This window comes from Staurois parvus, unplaced genomic scaffold, assembly GCF_062004578.1.
Source record: "Staurois parvus isolate SC_StPar_1 unplaced genomic scaffold, SC_StPar_1.0 ptg000657l, whole genome shotgun sequence".
Taxonomy (NCBI): Eukaryota; Metazoa; Chordata; class Amphibia; order Anura; family Ranidae; genus Staurois; species Staurois parvus.
Window position 1 is genome coordinate 5,861,587 of NW_028318453.1, and position 17,927 is coordinate 5,879,513.

The 17,927-nt window shown below is 37.2% G+C and overlaps 1 protein-coding gene across 1 annotated transcript in view; it reads left to right on the plus strand.

The window, feature by feature from the left end:
- Positions 1-321: 321 nt before the first annotated feature.
- The window catches only part of ESR1 (estrogen receptor 1), a 125,556-nt gene continuing 107,950 nt past the window's right edge, over positions 322-17,927 (plus strand). Inside the window, exons 1-2 of the mRNA XM_089694284.1 lie at positions 322-505; positions 14,379-14,495. Coding sequence (XP_089550410.1) covers positions 388-505; positions 14,379-14,495 — 235 coding nt within the window. The 5' untranslated portion in view covers positions 322-387. The remainder of the gene's footprint in view (positions 506-14,378; positions 14,496-17,927) is intronic.

The following is a 17,927-nucleotide window of genomic DNA, read 5'->3' on the forward strand; positions in this document are numbered from 1 at the left end:
TTTAGGATGTGCTTATCTTATAAGCATATAATGTTACCCCTTCCTGTGCTGAGCAATTAACACATTTAATTCAGCCTATAGATTGCAGAGGGGCAGCAGATCATGTCCATTGGCAGCTTGGAACTTACGTGGGCAGCTTTGTGCTTCATAGAGGCTCATTGAGATCATTGTATCCAGTTCACATGTAATTTCTCACAAATTGCCAGCTAGTTTCTTAAAAAGATCCAGTTACATAATTTTCCTCAATGCTCTTTTTCATATCTGCCTGCCTAAAGCTGTTTTTACTAATAAAAATGTACATATTATTCTTCCAGATCAGGTTCAGACAGCAGACGCCAGAATGGAAGAGATCGGATAACTGGAACTATTGATAAGGGAACACCAACAATGGAATCCAGCAAAGAGACTCGATACTGTGCCGTGTGTAGTGACTATGCATCTGGGTATCATTATGGAGTCTGGTCATGTGAGGGCTGTAAGGCTTTCTTCAAACGAAGTATACAAGGTAACACCAATTAAATGTTTGGGATATGAATATATGGCTATCTAAAACATTTACAGTATTTGTCATTTATGTAATTTTATTTTTATATCTGGGAAGCATGTATAGCAAGAACCTTAGCACACAGTTGTAAACACACCTTTCAGCATTCTCAAATTATAACAAGAGCATACCAGTAACTCCAGACCTAATTGTCAGTTTTAGGATATATAACTCACTTTTAATGTCTTTTTCCAATAATTAACAGAAAGCATTCAAAAACTTCAACTGAAGCATTTTGCCTGACTAGTGGCCCTCACTTCCAGATACCAAAAACACACAAAAAAAAAATCCCCTCCCAACCTACAAACCTAGCTGCTCACTTAGGGTGCAATCTTAATCCCCTGACTCATCCATCCCAGCTCCACTGACAGGTAGCCTCAGCCACAGGCAGGGCTTCCAGTTCCAGGGCTGCTGCTCCCAAAGCTGAGACAGCAAGAATTTCATATCAGCCTTTCTGGCTAATTCAGACAACCCTGCCAAACCTCTAAGCCATATCTTTATCATTTACTGCTGTCAAAGCAATTCGTTCTGGTCAAGGGGCTAAGACTGTGATTGGATGTAAAGGATAAACAGCTCACTGATAAAATCTCCTACCTCTCTGCTCCATCCTCCAACCAGTAAGCTTCATTTTCTATACTTGCAGCACTGTACAATGCAGTACACCTATACTGGCCTACAGTGCTTTCATTCCCCCCAAAACTAGACACACCAAGGTTAGTCAAATTTATTTCCTTTCACTAAAGACATTTCCTGAAAAATGCTTACGGTCTTGCTTCACTGCTTTTAGTTACTGACCTGAAAATCGTATGAAACAGGTCAGTGACTCAGAAAGTACTGAAAGCTGTAGCTCAGTTTACTAGTCAAACAACCATCAGCAATGGCCATGCCAGTATCACCTTCTCACTCTTTTTGGTATTAGAGCTGTAAGTAGAAGCGTGATTCCATAGACTAATTGATCCTTTGTTTTGCTCTACAGCAAGATGTATCTGTTTGGTTTTTTTTAGCCTTAGTTTGCTTCGTATCCTACCATAAACCTGAAATAATCGGATAGAACAAATGGCATATTTTGAACCTCAATTATTGCATTTGAACTTTTGAGCAGTGTTTTTATATGCCCACAATATAATTACCTGCTAAGCTAATGAAGCAAACAATATTTTTAAAAACAATTACTTGTTTTTAAATATAAGAGCTTTCCTGTTCTGGATTGTGGCTCATAAATATGCTTTCTTCAATGTTCTACTACTATAGCTTCTACATCTAAGCCTGTTATAGTAGTTTATCCTTCTATTTCCTAAAGTCTTGGTTATTTGAGCTATTTCATCAAAGTCTAAGGTTCTGGCTATAATATATTGATTTAATAAAATATTAGAATGAGTGCTAAATGTATGTAAAGGCAATTTGTGGGTGTCTTTTTTTTAAATGACGATATATTAATAATTTTTTTCAGTTAAAATAGAAAACCAGGTCTGAAAATGAGATCTTGTCTCTACCAAAATTGACAATGAAAGTAAATTAAAATCATTGATTTTTAACTTAGTCATAAACTCTATCAGTATTGATTCACATCCATACCCGTCCATATGACAAGGATGTCGTCAATATACCTGTGTCACATGACACAAGTACATTGACCGGTCTGTGTCTAGGAAAAATTGTGCTCTTCTACCTTCCCAGGTACAGATTTACATCCCTATGCATACTTCCATCTATACATGCATCACTTGTGCTCTACGTCAGTGATGTCTTCACCTCTGCAGACATGTGATGTGGATGTTTGTTTGGAAATATAAGAAGAAGGGTGCAATTGAGCCTTTCTTTTTCTCCCTGGTAAAGCACTGGAGACACCAAGTTTACATTTCTGTCCACATTCTTGCAGTCTGGATGTAAGTCTTTGGGGGCTTCTGTATCTGCAATTTCTGGTTTATATTGCATCTGGAGGGGAATTTTTCCCAGCTGTGCTTTTATGAATATTTATTTTTCATCTTTCCCCCCCCCTTCTCCTGGGGTACAAGGCACTAAGATGTTCATATATGTGTATTTAATGTTTATGTGTTAGCATAAGACTTCAGATGAGGTGTGTATAGTATATTGCCATGATGCTTTTGTAATTATTGTATCATGTATTGCAAAGATCTAAAAAATGATATGGAATAATAAGGTGCGTGTTCAAGCTCATGTTCATGTTCTTTGCTGAATTCTCATCAGCAGTTTTGTCATACAGGACTATGCATATGCTTGAGCCTGCTTTTTCTCTCTTTATTAACAGTACTTTTTATTAACAGTGATTATTTTGGTGAAATATATGAAATAAAGCAAAAAAAAATTTGTGTCTGTAATGTTGATGTTTATAGCATTGATTTTTCACACCTCAGTATCCATTGTTATACAGTATATGTTTTTTTTTTTTTTGTTCAAAATGCCTCAGCTAATTGTATTTCTAAGTCCAGGTAATTTATCAAAAGCCGAGTCTGACCAAGGCAAGTCTGATCAAGGCATCAGTATTATAGCATTCAATATTTGGGAGCCCCAAACAAATCTGCTTGGAATTCAAAATTAAACCATTAATTATTTTTTCCTATCCACAAAACCATCTAATTTCTCATTTCTTTTTTACAAATTCTTTGTATTAAGGGAAAGTTATGGGGATTGCATTAAGTACACCAATCATTGTAATATGTTAGATTTTATTATACTAACTTGCCCAGTTATACAAAATGGTAACCATTCCCAATCCTTTACTAGTTTAAGCACAGAGTCTGTAGTGGGAGGGGAGGTGGGTAACTACAGTATATATCTTCTCAAATTTATTAGTATAATTAAATCTTTGTGTGCATTCTCTATCAGTAGGGATATACCCACTGTTCCTACCTACCCATGAATATTCTGATTTAATGTTATACCCTGCAAAAGACCTGACACTTTCAAGCAGGTCTATGATTTAGATATCAGATTGGTTCAGAGATGTACAAACCAATTATTTGCATAAAACAGAACATTCACTGTTTTAATTCCCAAGAATATACCAGGATATTACTTTCTAAAGAAGCAAGTGGTTCCACTTCAAGATTATGAGCCTGCTCTCCACTGGCAATCCCTTCAGAGCTCTGCCTTAGCTAAATGAACATTGGAAATGCTCTGAGATTCTGATATGATGTCACTATGAATTAATTTCCACATCATCCTGGTCATGGTGGGTTGGGTAGGATAATTTCCTAATGTCCCATCTTTTTCCCTTTTTTTTGTTTTTCCTTCCCCCTCCATTCCTTCATTCCAGACTTCCTCTTATTCTCCCTACCTAATTTTCCTCACCTCTTTTGCTTTTTATAAGTATACTGTGGTGACTCTAGATACAGTCATATTGAGATTAGTAGATATACTGCCATCAAATACTACATGATTGAAGTGTTTATATCTAGATAGATACTTGGAAATGACCTGTATCAATGTACCTCAATACAATACATTTACAGTCATTTCTATTTGCCCTTTATACCATACTCCACAGCGTATGACAATAGTGGTAGTAGTTTTCCTTCAAGAAAAAAAAATGAATTATACATATCAGTTAGACTGGGCACTATCTCACTGTTTAGCATGATATATTCTTCTGAACTATATCCATGTGGTTCCAAATTCTTGAAATCAGAAATATTTGTTATAGATCTCACTTCTTGTTGTCTTATGTTACCATTTAAGTTTCTAACTGACTAGTGTCTAAATTTTTTAAATTCACATTGGGTCCAAAATTGTTCTTTATTGTGATCATTGAAAAGGTTTGACTTATTGAAAAATGTGTATAGAATTCTCTAGGTACACATTCTATATCCTCTTCTGAGGTTACTACTAAGCCATGTTTATTTTTCATCCTAGAGATAAAATTATTATTAATATTTTTTTATTATTTAAGATACATTTTCTTGGTTTGCCATACCTAGACCATCCTGCTTAATGCATTATAGTTCTAGACATAGCCCCAATTGTTCTCTAGTATTCAACTCAATATACAGTATACTTATATTACAAGATATAGCCCCAATTGTTCTCTAGTATTCAATTATTCCTCATATACCTTTTTTAAATGATCCATTGGGAATTACTTGTTAACAACAAAAGCATGTGTTGTGTAGTAAAGATAGACATAAAAAATACTCCACACAGATCCATATAGTAATGTTCAAGGTGGAAAAAAAGCACCACGGAAGCTGGCCATAGATTTTTCTTTTTTCTTTTTTTATAAGCCAGCAGGCTACAACATACATTAACTGTATCTGTTAATGGATGTCTTTGTTGTACCTATGCATGCCTCTAAAACCTTTGTACCTTCTCTGTAAGACTGGCCAAAGGTGGATCAATTTTCTTTCTTTTAGCCAGCAGGCTGATCAAAAGAAAAAGAAAAGCTAATTCTTCCATACACAGCGAGGTTACTAGTTGAATCCTTCCCTCTGGGGCATTGTATTCTGACAGAGGGGACTCTTTACTGTTAGAATACACTGACTAGTGGCTGCTGCCCATTGGCTAATCAAGAAATTGTTTCCAATATTCCCAGTTTGATAGAAGACAATTGTTAGATCAACTTCTGTTGAGCAGGAGTGGCCACACATGAATCAAAATTCGGCCAGTGCCCACATGCCTGCAAATTACCTAGGATCTACTGTATTGCACACTGGGACCCCAAAAAACCTTCTTTAAATTGCAAATAACTAAGCTTCCTAGCAGCGACACTGGGCCCAATCTCTACATCAGATACACCTTACTAGTGGTTAATAAGATCAGCCATAACCGTACTGGTCCAATAGTTTGGCACAGGAAGCAGAGAGACCAGGGTCAGTGTCACTAATTGGGAAGCGCAATTGAATATTTAAGGTACAGATTACCCAAATCTCAGTAAAACAGATTTTATTGCATTATGACATAAATTAGGTATATGAGTTCAACTAGATGAAGGCTACTTATAAAACCCTTTTAAAACTATATTTTACATATTTTAGGGCTAAGTTACAGTTGATGTGAGATCAAATAATTTATCCATATTTATAAACTATCTTCTTGTACTAGATGTACATGCTCGACCATAAGAATTGCATTGGTTTCATGCATCTGCAATTTGTTGGAATGGTAATTATAGGAGGGGCGTTCAAGTCAAACTGGAACTTTTGAGTTTTTATTAAAAAAAAAAAAATTTTAGGAAGTGGAAACAGAACTGCAAAACTTTATTTTTCAACATACTCCCCTGATACATTTACACACTTATCCCAGTGCTAATGCTTGTAAAGCTTCGGCATTGAATAGTTCCTACGACTGCAATATCATTTATAGTATATAATGCATTACTTACATAGAAATATAAACTATGACTTAGCCTGAAACGTTTATATGTAAAACAGGTGAATAAACATAATACTCCATATGCTAAAAAGAAATAAATAAATAGTAACAATAATTTTTGTGAAGAGCAAGCAGACTGAAGCCTCTTATAGTATAAGATGCAATTTTCAGAGCAATGTCAATATAAATTAAAATGAACAGTATACTCATTTAAGCTATACTGGAATGCAACAATTCCCCAAACTATTATCTGCTATTTATTATGAGATAGAAAATGTTACTTTTTAACATTATTGTTGTACAGTTGTGTAATGTGGACACTAAATGGCCCCAATATAATTGATTCTATATTCCTATACAGTAGGTGTATGTTTAATCAGTGTAGTTGTATTCTTTGGACTCTAGCTGACCTCAGTCTGTTATAAATCTATTGTGCATGTGGGTTATGTTATATTAACAGTCTTTTAAAAATGATTTTATGGCATAGGGCTGTCACATTAAAAGGTTATTCCACCCAAACATTTTATTAAGTTTTTGGTAAATACTAAAATGTTAAACCCATGATGATATCTTATATTTCCGGTGGACTCTGTTGGTGAGACCTTTGCGCTTGAGTTCCTTAGTCTGCATACCAGCATCAGACCTTGTGACGTGTTCCTACTTTCCCTGATGATGGATTTTTAATTTAAAGTGCATCTAAATCCAAAACCAAATGTGATACATTGCAGCTTACCAGTACTTAGATGTAGCGGCGGTGTTATTTTTTTCCTTTCTTTTTAACCCAGTAATCCTGCCATCAACACATTTTCTGTCCCCTAAACTCAATCCTCCTCTGTATCTATGGAGGAAGCCATAGTTGCCCTGTTTATTTTCATTATATGGTAGTTGATGGGATTAGTAGATTACAGGAGAATGATAACGCTGTTTTTGCTTCCAGTTCCTTTCACAGAAAGTAACAAGGGCAAGTAATTTCTGGCAAGAACAGCAGGTATTTTCTGTGCCTAAAAAAATGTTAACTAACACAGTCACCACATCACAGAGCACCAAACTGAAATATATAAAATTTTTGTTCTTGGGTTTAGATTTACTTTCATTTATATACTGGAAAATGAAACAAGGGAGCTGAGATATGTGGGTGAGACCATCCAACCACCAGGCTGACAGGAACAGAGCTGGAAATTATGGCAAGACACATAAGAAATTAAGGGCTGACTTAGCTCTGTATCCAAAATATCACTTTCAGTGGCCTGCCCCTATAATCAAACCTATAATATTTAATTATTATACTTTTAAGTTCTTAATATGTATACTTCTGTGTAGCTTTTTTTTCCTCTGTTTTAATTTTCTGTCTTAGCTCCTTGCTGCCATCCAGGGGGTAGTGTATGGTCTTTGGCTTTCAAACCTGTAGGGATGAACTGGCTGTTAAACTGAATGAATTGCAATAGGTTTCTACAGCCAAATCATTTAAATCAAGTCTTTAGTAGAACCAACAATTAAATCCATTTAGTATACTAGGAAAAGGAAAAAATGTAACTGGGTAATACAATAAGCCTAGTACAAGCTGTACACTGTAATGAGTTGGCATAACATGTGAGTTTTTCATCATTTATCTGTTTTTTCTTAAGAAAAAAACTTTTAATCTTTACTGGGGGAGACAGGTTAGTTCTTCTTTTTTACTTTCAAGTTTCATGCCTGAAGTCCTCCTCCATGGCCTTAATTATTTACTGCTGTGTCTATGAAGTAATCTGTAATCTTTCAAGCTGCAAACACTAAAATAAGATATTTTACTGTGTGGGTTTATTGACATCATTGTCCTAGCAGGTGCAAGGGCAAAATGGACACTACCCCACTTATCTTCAAGGTTAACAATACAGATTTCAAGTAAACGAGAAAAAAATACTAAAGGCATGTCACAACTAGTGATAGGCCGAACACCCCAATACACAGTTCACAGTCGAACATCCGAAACTAAAGATTGTTCGACTGTGAACTTCAAACTTAATGCAAGTCTTTGGGACTCAAACTTGTAAATTCAAAAGTGCCCATTTTGAAGGCTTATATGTATATTATTGGCCATATAAGTGGTATGGGGACTCGGGTACTGCCCTGAGGGACATGAATCAGTGAAAAATGTTTTTTCAAAAAGTACCATATTTAAAGGGACAGTCATTTTTCATTGCCTAAAGTAAAAAAACAGTTTGAAAAACTCCTTTTAATATCATGCCGAGGGGGGTTCTGCTTAAACTACCTGCAAAGTTGCAAATAAACAAAAACAAAAACAGCTTGTGGTTTCCCCCCTCCTTTTTTATGGTGGCAGGGTAGGAAAGAGGGCGGACGATTGAGCACCCCCCTCCCTGCAGCTTACCAGGCCACATGCCCTCACAGGACACAGGACAGCTCTGACTTCAATTATATATTTAAAGGATACGTTCACCTTTTGGAGAAAAATAATAAATACACATTTTTTTGCAGGTAAAAAAATGTGCATTTATTGTTTTCGTCCAAAGAAGCCTGTAAAGCATTGCACCAGTGATCAGTAGATCGCTGATGTCATGCTGGCCTCCTGCAGACCTGTCAGAATATCTGCTAGCTATACGGGATATATGGCCAAGCAGATATTCTGACAGGAATCTTGAAAGAACTACCACAGAGCTCCATTGAAACCTACAAGCCAAAAGTTGCTAAGGCTGCCGGGACTTGTAGGCACCCTGTCATGGAAAAAGAGTTTTGTATCTGCACACATCTGTGCGCCAGTGCCTGGTGCCCGGTGGCTGTGCCGGTGCGCATGCACACGCGGTTGCGCGCACCCAATTGCGCACGCATGCACGCGCTGAAATGCACAGGCAGGCTATTTAAACCCCTGCTGCACTTAGAATGGTGCCTTCTATGTTCTGTGCCTGTACCCTGACTCCTGTTATCTACCTGCTTGACTGACAACGATTGAACTCCGCCAGCACCGACCCGGCTCACCCCTTGACTATCCGCTTGCCTGCTCCTCTATACCCGATTTGCCTGATTGATCCTGACCCGGCTTGCCTGACGCTTCTACCTCTCCTGCCTGTGACTATTCCTGGCTGCCAGCTGCCATGGTTGTCTGCATCTCCACTATACCTTTCTGCTGCTGCACCTGCTCTCATGCATCTGCAACTGACCTGCATCCTGGTCCTCTGGGTCATCACCTGCCAGCTGTCACCGCAGACCTGTCAGGCACTCATGCCGCTCCTAGTTCGATACTTTCTGTCTACCCTATCAGGGGTCCTGAGTGAGAGTGGTTAGAGGACGTCCTCTCTCCCCATCAGGCTCCCCGACCAGGTACGTTACACACCCATTCACAGAACTCTGTGAATGAGTGACGCTGTGTGGGCGGAGCCCCGTGAGGACACAATGTTTTCAAATCTGAAAGATAGTATGGGGAAATTTCTCTCTGTGCTATTTGTCAAAGGGGGGGGGGGGGCTGGCTGCTGCTATGGGAACATGTTACATGTTCAACCCTAAAAATGGGCGGATCATGTAACATGTCCCAAAGGTGAACTTATCCTTTAACAGACCAATAGAGCACAAATAAGAGACGTTAAGTGTAGATAGAGCCCGGACTCTGTCCCTGGAGCAATGTCTCGTGTAGAAGAAGAAAGCATCAAGATATTCTTGACAGTCTAGACAAGTTTATTCATTATAGTAATCATTTGAAAACAAATACATTTACAGGGGTACCAAGAGAGGACGTTAATCCTTGAAATGTGTTGCTGGTGGCTTTTTAGAGCTATCTGTACCACAGTCAGAAGCTATGGAACTGAACTAATCATCTTCTGTGGTTAATGTTTGACTGATGGTCCCATTACCTCAAGTCCTCTAGAACTGTCATTTTAAATCAAATCTTACAGCTCATAAGAATGTCATGTAGGTTTAGTTGGAAGTCCTGCCTGATTTTTAACGAGGTACATGTAAATTGTTACTTCCCAGAATATCTTGTTCTTAAACAGTACATTGTGGAAAGTGAATTTGTCAGCCCTCAAAATTTTAAAAGTAAAATTCCTTGCCGAGATCAGACATCAACAATGTTTCGACTCATCAACTTGGACACAAAAACATTTTCTATGTAAGACTGTTAAACTAAGTTTGCTTTTGTTACTATAGTTTCCATTTTCCTGACTTCTGGAATAAGCTCTCTCTCTGAAGTTAAGGATCCACCTATCCCCTTTCCAATGAGGCCAGTCTTTGTGTACATTGGGAAGTGCTTTCAGAAAGGGGATTGGCAGGTGGGAAAAGGTTTGCCCAAATATTATTACTATTGTAGCCTTAAAGGCAGTAACAAGTTAAAACCAGTAATAAAGGAGCAAAAATAACCTTTTTGACAAACAAACATAATAGCATGCTCCTTGGGTTCACTTTCAAGCAAGACTTGAATACAGTCTCAATTTAACCACTTCCCATCTGGCCCATGTACATAAACGGTCGGACGGGAGCAGTGAAGGAGCAGGTGCCCGTTTCTAAACGTCCTCCCGCATTCCCTGGTGCTCGCTGTGTCCAGAGGACAAAGCGGAACACCGATCGCTATACAGGACCTCTGTGTGAGGTCCCGATCATGTGATCACTGATTGGCCAATCAGTGACCACATGAATAGTAGTAAGCAAGATGTCACTTCCTGACATCATTGCTTACTACTAGTGAAATCTGTGAATGATCACAGAGGTCACATGGTACAAAGCTATTCACAACAGCCTTGTACCATGTGACAAGCTGTGACCAATCACAGCTCTCACAGTATTTCTCAATGGTTGCAAGAATGCAGGAGAATGAGAAATGATTGCTTTTACAGCCTTTATGGGTGTAAAAGCAATCAGTGTATAAAAAAAAAATCTTCATCACACCCCACAAGTAGTATAGTGTCACTATGGTGACACTGTACTGCTAGGGTAACAGTATGTTAAAAAAAAAAAACATAAATAATAATATAAAAAAAAATAAAAATGTAAAAACAATTTTTGAAAAATTATAATTTTTGGTTATAAACTAATTTGGGTTATTTTTTTTTTTTACTAAAAAGATAGCTGAATACATTTTGGCCAAGATTTATGAAGAAAGATTATTTATTTGCAAACTTGTATAAGAAAAACACTTTTTTTTTCAAAATGTTTGGACTTTTTCATTTATATAGCAAAAAAATAAAAATCCCAGTGGTGAATAAATACCACCAAAATAAATTTTTATCTGTCTCAAAAAAATGCTAAAAAATTCATATGGGTACAGTGTTGCATGACCGTGCAATTGTCGTTCAAAGTGTGATAGCACTGAAAGCTGAAAATCGGCCTGGACAGGAAGGGGGTAAAGTGTCCAGACTTAAAGTGGCTAATAAAGACTCAAATAGCCTAAATAAAATAAAAATTGTTATAAATGAATTACAGTATATAAACAGACCGTATTGGCCTCCTTCTACCTATGCTAGTTACCTACCTTTTCTGGCTTCAATACTCTGTGACCTGGAACAAGTAAATGAAATCAAAGCACCTGACCTCCATATTTACAAGGTACTATAAAGGAAATGACATTAGGGGACTGTCACAACAATTGGGCAATAAGCATTTTAGGAAGCAATGGCAGCCTCAGGGGCGGACTGACAACTCATGGGGCCCCCGGGCAATAGGGGATCATGTGGTCCCTGTATCCTTGCCCAAACTCAAAAAAGCCTATGAAAAAGGTACCAGGGGCATCTCATGGGGCCCCCTACTGACCCCGGGCCCTCGGGCAGTGCCTGAGTTTCCAAATAGTTAGTCCGCCCCCCGGGCAGCCTACATATTTTTATCATGACAAATTACCATTATATCTGTTTTGGCATAACCTTCAGTTTTGTGGTTCTTCTGCCCCTTTCTCCTCTTCATCATTCAATGAACACTGTGTATTCTATGAACCATTCCAGGTGCATTGAAACAAAAGGCATTCAATGTCTTACAGTTCATTTGCTTTCTAAAGTGGTCACAGCCTGAGCATAATAGCCTGTTCCCTGCCAGCATGCTGCTGAGTGGGACCTTTGCTCTCTGTTGGGAAGCAGTGGTTTAAATGCAGAGGTCTAACACCCCCCCTACTCAGTCAGACCTGCAGCTTTTCAATCAGCAAAGCCTATGTTTATGCTGATTGGAAAGCTCTGGTTTAAACTCAGCAAGGGTCCAACTCTGCAGCATGATGGGGGGGGCAGGTTTTTGGACAAACTGTGCCTGTTTTTTAAACAAAACAAACTGTAGGACTTTAAACACTCTTTTTTTGTTAATGTACCTTGAATTTGGCAAATTTATACTGAAAGTTCAATTGGGCATAAGGTAGTTCACAGAACAATGCACATTCACATTACCTTCAGAAAGCAACTAGTTAAGTTTTACTACAGGCAGATGTAGCATTGATCTAATGCCAGCCTCTTAAAAGTATTGTGATTTATAAAATCAGATAAAAAGAAGAAGAGAAATTTCTTGTACTTGCCAAACTCTAAGAAAAACTGATTAAAATCAGCCTCGTGACTGTGGGTGGACTTTTAATTTATTTTATTTTTTTATTTTAATTTGCAACTGGTAGAAAAGAACACACAAACAATTGCAGCATTTAGAATATCACATGTAAGATATTGTAAATAATAGTTTTTACCTTGTGTTGGTTTCCTAATTATTTAGAATTGTCCTCTGGGAGAATGAGACTTGAAACAAGTTGCAGAAAAACCATAATTAAAAAGCTTCTATGGTGCTGCCGGAGTGAATGTCCTTGTTTTTACTTCATTGCATTTGCTAGTGTTGTCCATTAAAGATTTGACATCGATTGCTGCTATGTGCACTTATATTATTCAGTGATGTGATGTGAATATGTTATTTATATTAAAAATGACCATAAACATGAAATGGCATTCATAATCCAAACACTGTATGTATGACAGACATGCATGTATCCTATGAATATTCATGTAATCCACGTGGTGGAATTATCTTTTTATTGTCAGTTCAGAAAGTGGAAAGCGTTAAAGTGTACTTCCACTTTTGAAGCCAAACTGGGATAATACCTACTGTATATTTGTTACATGTTCCTATTTACAAAGAAGCTACAGTCATGAGCTTTGTACCATCATCGTTCTTTGCCACTGACCAGCTTTTTAGCTGAAGTGATCTGGGTGGTTGTAGATACCAGCAATCACTTATACAGTACTGAGTAGGTGCTTCCTGCGTTTGTTTGGAGCTCTCCTGTTCCTCCCTGCCAGGGGGAGAAAGATGTAAACAGACAAAAAAAAAAAAAATCAATGCTTGATCTAGGTCAGTGCCAGGGTCAGTGTTAGGGTCAAGGTAAAGGTTAAAGGTCAGGATCAATAAGGTAATAAGTTAGTATATTTTGAGTAGGATTTTTTAAATTAGCAAAATGCACCTTTGTCTGTGTAGACAAAAATCCTTGCACCAGCCCTGGATGACGTCACTCATGCACACAGAGGCGGACTGACCATTTGGAAACTCGGGCACTGCCTGAGGGCCAGGGGTCAGTAGGGGGCCGCATGAGATGCCCCTGGTACCTTTTTCATAGGCTTTTTTGAGTTTGGGCAAGGACACAGGGGCCCCATGATCCCCTATTGCCCGGGGGCCCCATGAGTTGTCAGTCTGTCCCTGCCTGCACATGTACACTGGAGTTTCACCATCACACCATAGAGAGGTGCTATAACTGCATGCCGAGCAGAACATGTGTGTACATAAATTTTGACAGGCAGGGAGAAAGGCTTATGGCATAAGAGACCAATACGGTCTCTTCTGTCATAAAAATCCTACCTGTCTTCCTTTTTTTCTAGCATGAAGAAATTATATAAAACAACTATAAAATTCATATAAAAGCCACAACAAACCAGAACTGTCCAATTTTAGTCCTTGATGAAAAAAAATAGAGAACAAGACTTTGGACAGAGAGAATTTTTCATTGATAGGTATGCTTTAATACCAAATTTTATGGTATGATTATGGTACATAGAATAGGGAATAGAAGCAGCAGGGCAAGGAAGACAACTTTTAAAATCTAAATAGAACACTATACATTTCTAATTTTTCTTTTCAATGATTTTCTTTTTTTTTAATAATGCCTGACAACATGTGAATCTAATAAAAGTAAAACATATCTGTGTGAAGTCAATGCTTAGAAAAACATCTAAAACCAAACAATTTTAAGGTTATTAAGGTCATAATAACATTTCATTTCTCCCCAGCTGATTTTCAAAAAGTCCATCTTTTTGTTTTAAGGCCATATGGTGAATTTAAACAGTTTGTATTCTTAGAATAAAAGAATTTTATTTTGGTTTATAGTTGTCAGTGCAGAAATGTTAACTTTTTTTGTCAAGACTTAATTGCCACTGGCCGTTTCATTTTTATATGTACAAGTGAATGTTTAGAAAAAACTTTCACTATCAAACCCTATCCAGGACAAAAGGTTATCAGGGTCATTAATACTCTTCAATTGTTTTCCAGACGATTTTTACAAAGACACTTATTTTCTTTACAGGCCATAATGACTACATGTGCCCCGCAACCAATCAGTGTACCATCGACAAAAACAGGAGAAAGAGCTGTCAAGCCTGCCGACTCCGAAAATGCTATGAAGTGGGGATGATGAAAGGGGGTATGTACTGGGTGCATTCAATGAAACAGCCTCCAAATGTGAAAAATATCCCACTTTGTTGTAATCAAAGAAACCTAGGCTTTAGAGCAGTTAGTTAAAATGTTTGCAAAAGTCCCCTTATGCTCATAATAGTATATCTGAAAAAAAAAGCTCATGCACACTTTTAGAGCCATAAAACATAACACTTGAAGTATAGTCAACACTACAATAATTTTACAAGGATAGCATAGACGAGCCAATCTGATATGGCAAAATAACAGAAAGATTGCTCTAACTGGTTTATCAAATGTTCAGGATTACAAGCACCAAAAGAAGATGAGTATAGAGTTGTGCTCATATGTTTGCATAGCCTGGCAGTAATTGTGACATTTTGGCATTTATATTGAAAATTTAAAAAACTGAAAAACTGACTGAAAAATTGTCTTTTTTTTAAGGATAGTGAACATATGAAGCCATTTATTATCACATAGTTAGGCTCCTTTTTAAACAATAATGATAAGAGAAATCACCCAAATAGCCCTGATCAAAAGTTTACATACCCTGGAATATGTGGCCTTGGTACAGACACATGAGGTAACACACACAGGTTAAAATAGCAATTAAAGGTTAATTTCCCACATCTGTGGCTTTTTAAATTGCAATTAGTGTCAGTGAGTTTGTTAGCTCTCACATGGATGCACCGAGCAGGCTAGATACTGGGCCATGTGGAGCAGAAAACATCTGTCAAAAGACTTGCGTAACAAGGTAAAAGAACTTTATAAAGATGCAAAAGAGTATAAAAAGATATCCACAACCTTGAATGTGCCAGTCAGTACTGTTCAATTACTCATTAAGAAATGAAAAATTTAGGGATCTCTTGATGCCAAGCCAAGATTGCAGCCACAACTGCCAGAAGAATTGTTTGGGATACAAAGAAAAACCTACATTGAACCTCAAGAGAAATACAGGCTGCTCTGAAAAAAAACATCGTGGTTGTTTCAAGGAGCACAATATCCACTTGATGAAGATTTACCCCACTTCATGACCAGGCCATTTTCCACTGATTGAATAGTACCGACTGGCATATTCAAGGCTTTGGATATTTTTTTATATCCTTTTCCATCTTTATAAAGTTCCATTACCTTGTTACGCAAGTCTTTTTTCACAGTTCTTTTCTGTTCACCATAGCTCAGTATCTAGCCTGCTCAGTGCATCCACGTGAGAGCTAACAAACTCATTGACTAGTTATACACAAACAGTAGACACAATTTAAAATGTCACAGATGTAGGAAATTAACCTTTAATTGCAATTTTAAGGTCTATGTATCATCTCATGTGTCTGTACCAAGGACAAACATTCCATGGTATGTAAACTTTTGATCAGGGCTATTTGGGTGATTTCTGTTATTATGGTTTAAAAAGGAGCCAAAAAACTATGTGATAATAAATGGCTTCATATGATCACTATCCTTAAAAAAAAAAAGACAATTTTTTGCCATGATCAGTTATATTTTCAATATAAAGGCCAGAATGTCACGATTTCTGCCAGGCTATGCAAAGCTTTGAGCACAACTGTATGTAAGGCTTATGATGGCCATATGTACAGCATTAAATTGGTTGGTTACAGACTTGCTTGTTTTAAAGCAATATTTTCCTAGATAAACATCATTGAACACAAAAATGAAAAAAAAAAACTGATTTGGTTAAATTTGACTGGATTCTTTATCAAGATGAATAATTGCCTTTTTATTTAAAAAAAATGCACATTAAAATGGACCTTGCACTAACAGGCAAGGTCCACTATCCAAATTTAATAAATTGCGGCATAAAAGTAAAGAAACTGTGGGGGGAAAAGGTTAGAAAATATACTTACCTTACCCCTGGTTTCTGCAGGATGTGATCTAACAGCATTTTCAGAGAGATCCCGGGAATACTGATTATCCAAAATACAATGCATCTCTTTGTGAGACCTGGAATAATCAGTATTCCCTGGGATCTTACCAAAAGGAGCTTGATGTCAACTTTGTCTAGACACTGCAAGGCAGATGGCAGGGGCATAGTAAATATAATTACCAACTTTTCCTTGTGTTTTTTAAGGCTTTCAAGCCGTGATTTATTTATTTATTCATTTATTTATGCAAATTACTCTATCAGTACAAATTAAATCTCAAGATCGTTTTATTGGTTTTTTAAAGCAATTGTAATATTGAATGATCAAATGCATTGCTGGCCATAGGCTGGACAAACACCGTACCAACAAACATGCAAAGAAGCATCTATAGTTCACTGTAATATGTCAGTGGTAATTGACTTAATCTATTGAATTCCTTGAAAATCTGCAATGTGATATAGCTGCGAATAATTTAGATTTTATGATAACTTGTGTTTTGCATAATGTAGATTTACCTGTTATTAGCATTTACTGAGATTAGCAAATTTCACTAAGAATGAATAAAACTTGTAAAGTGTTTGCACTAGCTAGTGCCAGTCTTGCCCTTAGAGAACATGTCAGTTCACACTTGGCAATTCCTACAGTAAGTGTCTCCATAATCAAATATGATTTCATAGGCGTTTGTAGCAGATTATTGAACTGATTATTTATTGAATCAAAAAAGAACCAAAAATACAAACATGTATTGAATCAATGTATAAATGTTCCTTGGTCCTCTTAGACTCTGTGACTGTGATGTACTGTATAGTTTGTACGCAAGGTATTTTCACATTTTAACTGGGCTGTGTACACACACATTTGTGTGCTGAAATGCCAGAAAGTGATGAAGTCAAATGATAGGGAGGAGAGTTCCTGGAGGATGAGTGCTGGCATTTGATTGATTGTAATTGCAGAATGCAGTTGTCAGGAACCAAATAGGAGAAACTTGCATTACCTATTAAATGAAGAAAAATAACATAAAATAAAAAAAGGGGGAACCCTAATAACGTTAAAAAAAATGTGTAAAGTATTACATTTTAAAGTTTTGAAATTTGCTCAGCAAAGAACAGATGACAACCTCCATAAAGTGGTATGAAACCCAAAAGCAGACATTTATTATACTGCAGCTTACCAATTCTTAGGTATGATGGCTGCATTAGTTTTATTTTTTAGGTACTCATTTTTATATTTTCACCTGGTGATCTAGTCAGTAAGTCTGTTGTTTTTGTTTTAAAAAAAGAAAACAAACTCTCTTGCAAATTGTATGAGTTACAGGGATGAGAAAAACCAATTACAGTAACATTGGCAGGGGTGCTTACAATTACCAGCTTTTATTTACCGTATTTTTCGCTCCATAAGACGCACCTGACCATAAGACACACCTAGGTTTTAGAGGAGGAAAACAAGAAAAAAAAATATTCTGAACCAATGGACTGCAGACACAGTACAGGGGATGACCAGAGACTGCGGACACAGTGCAGGAGATGACCAGAGACTGCGGACACAGTGCAGGAGATGACCAG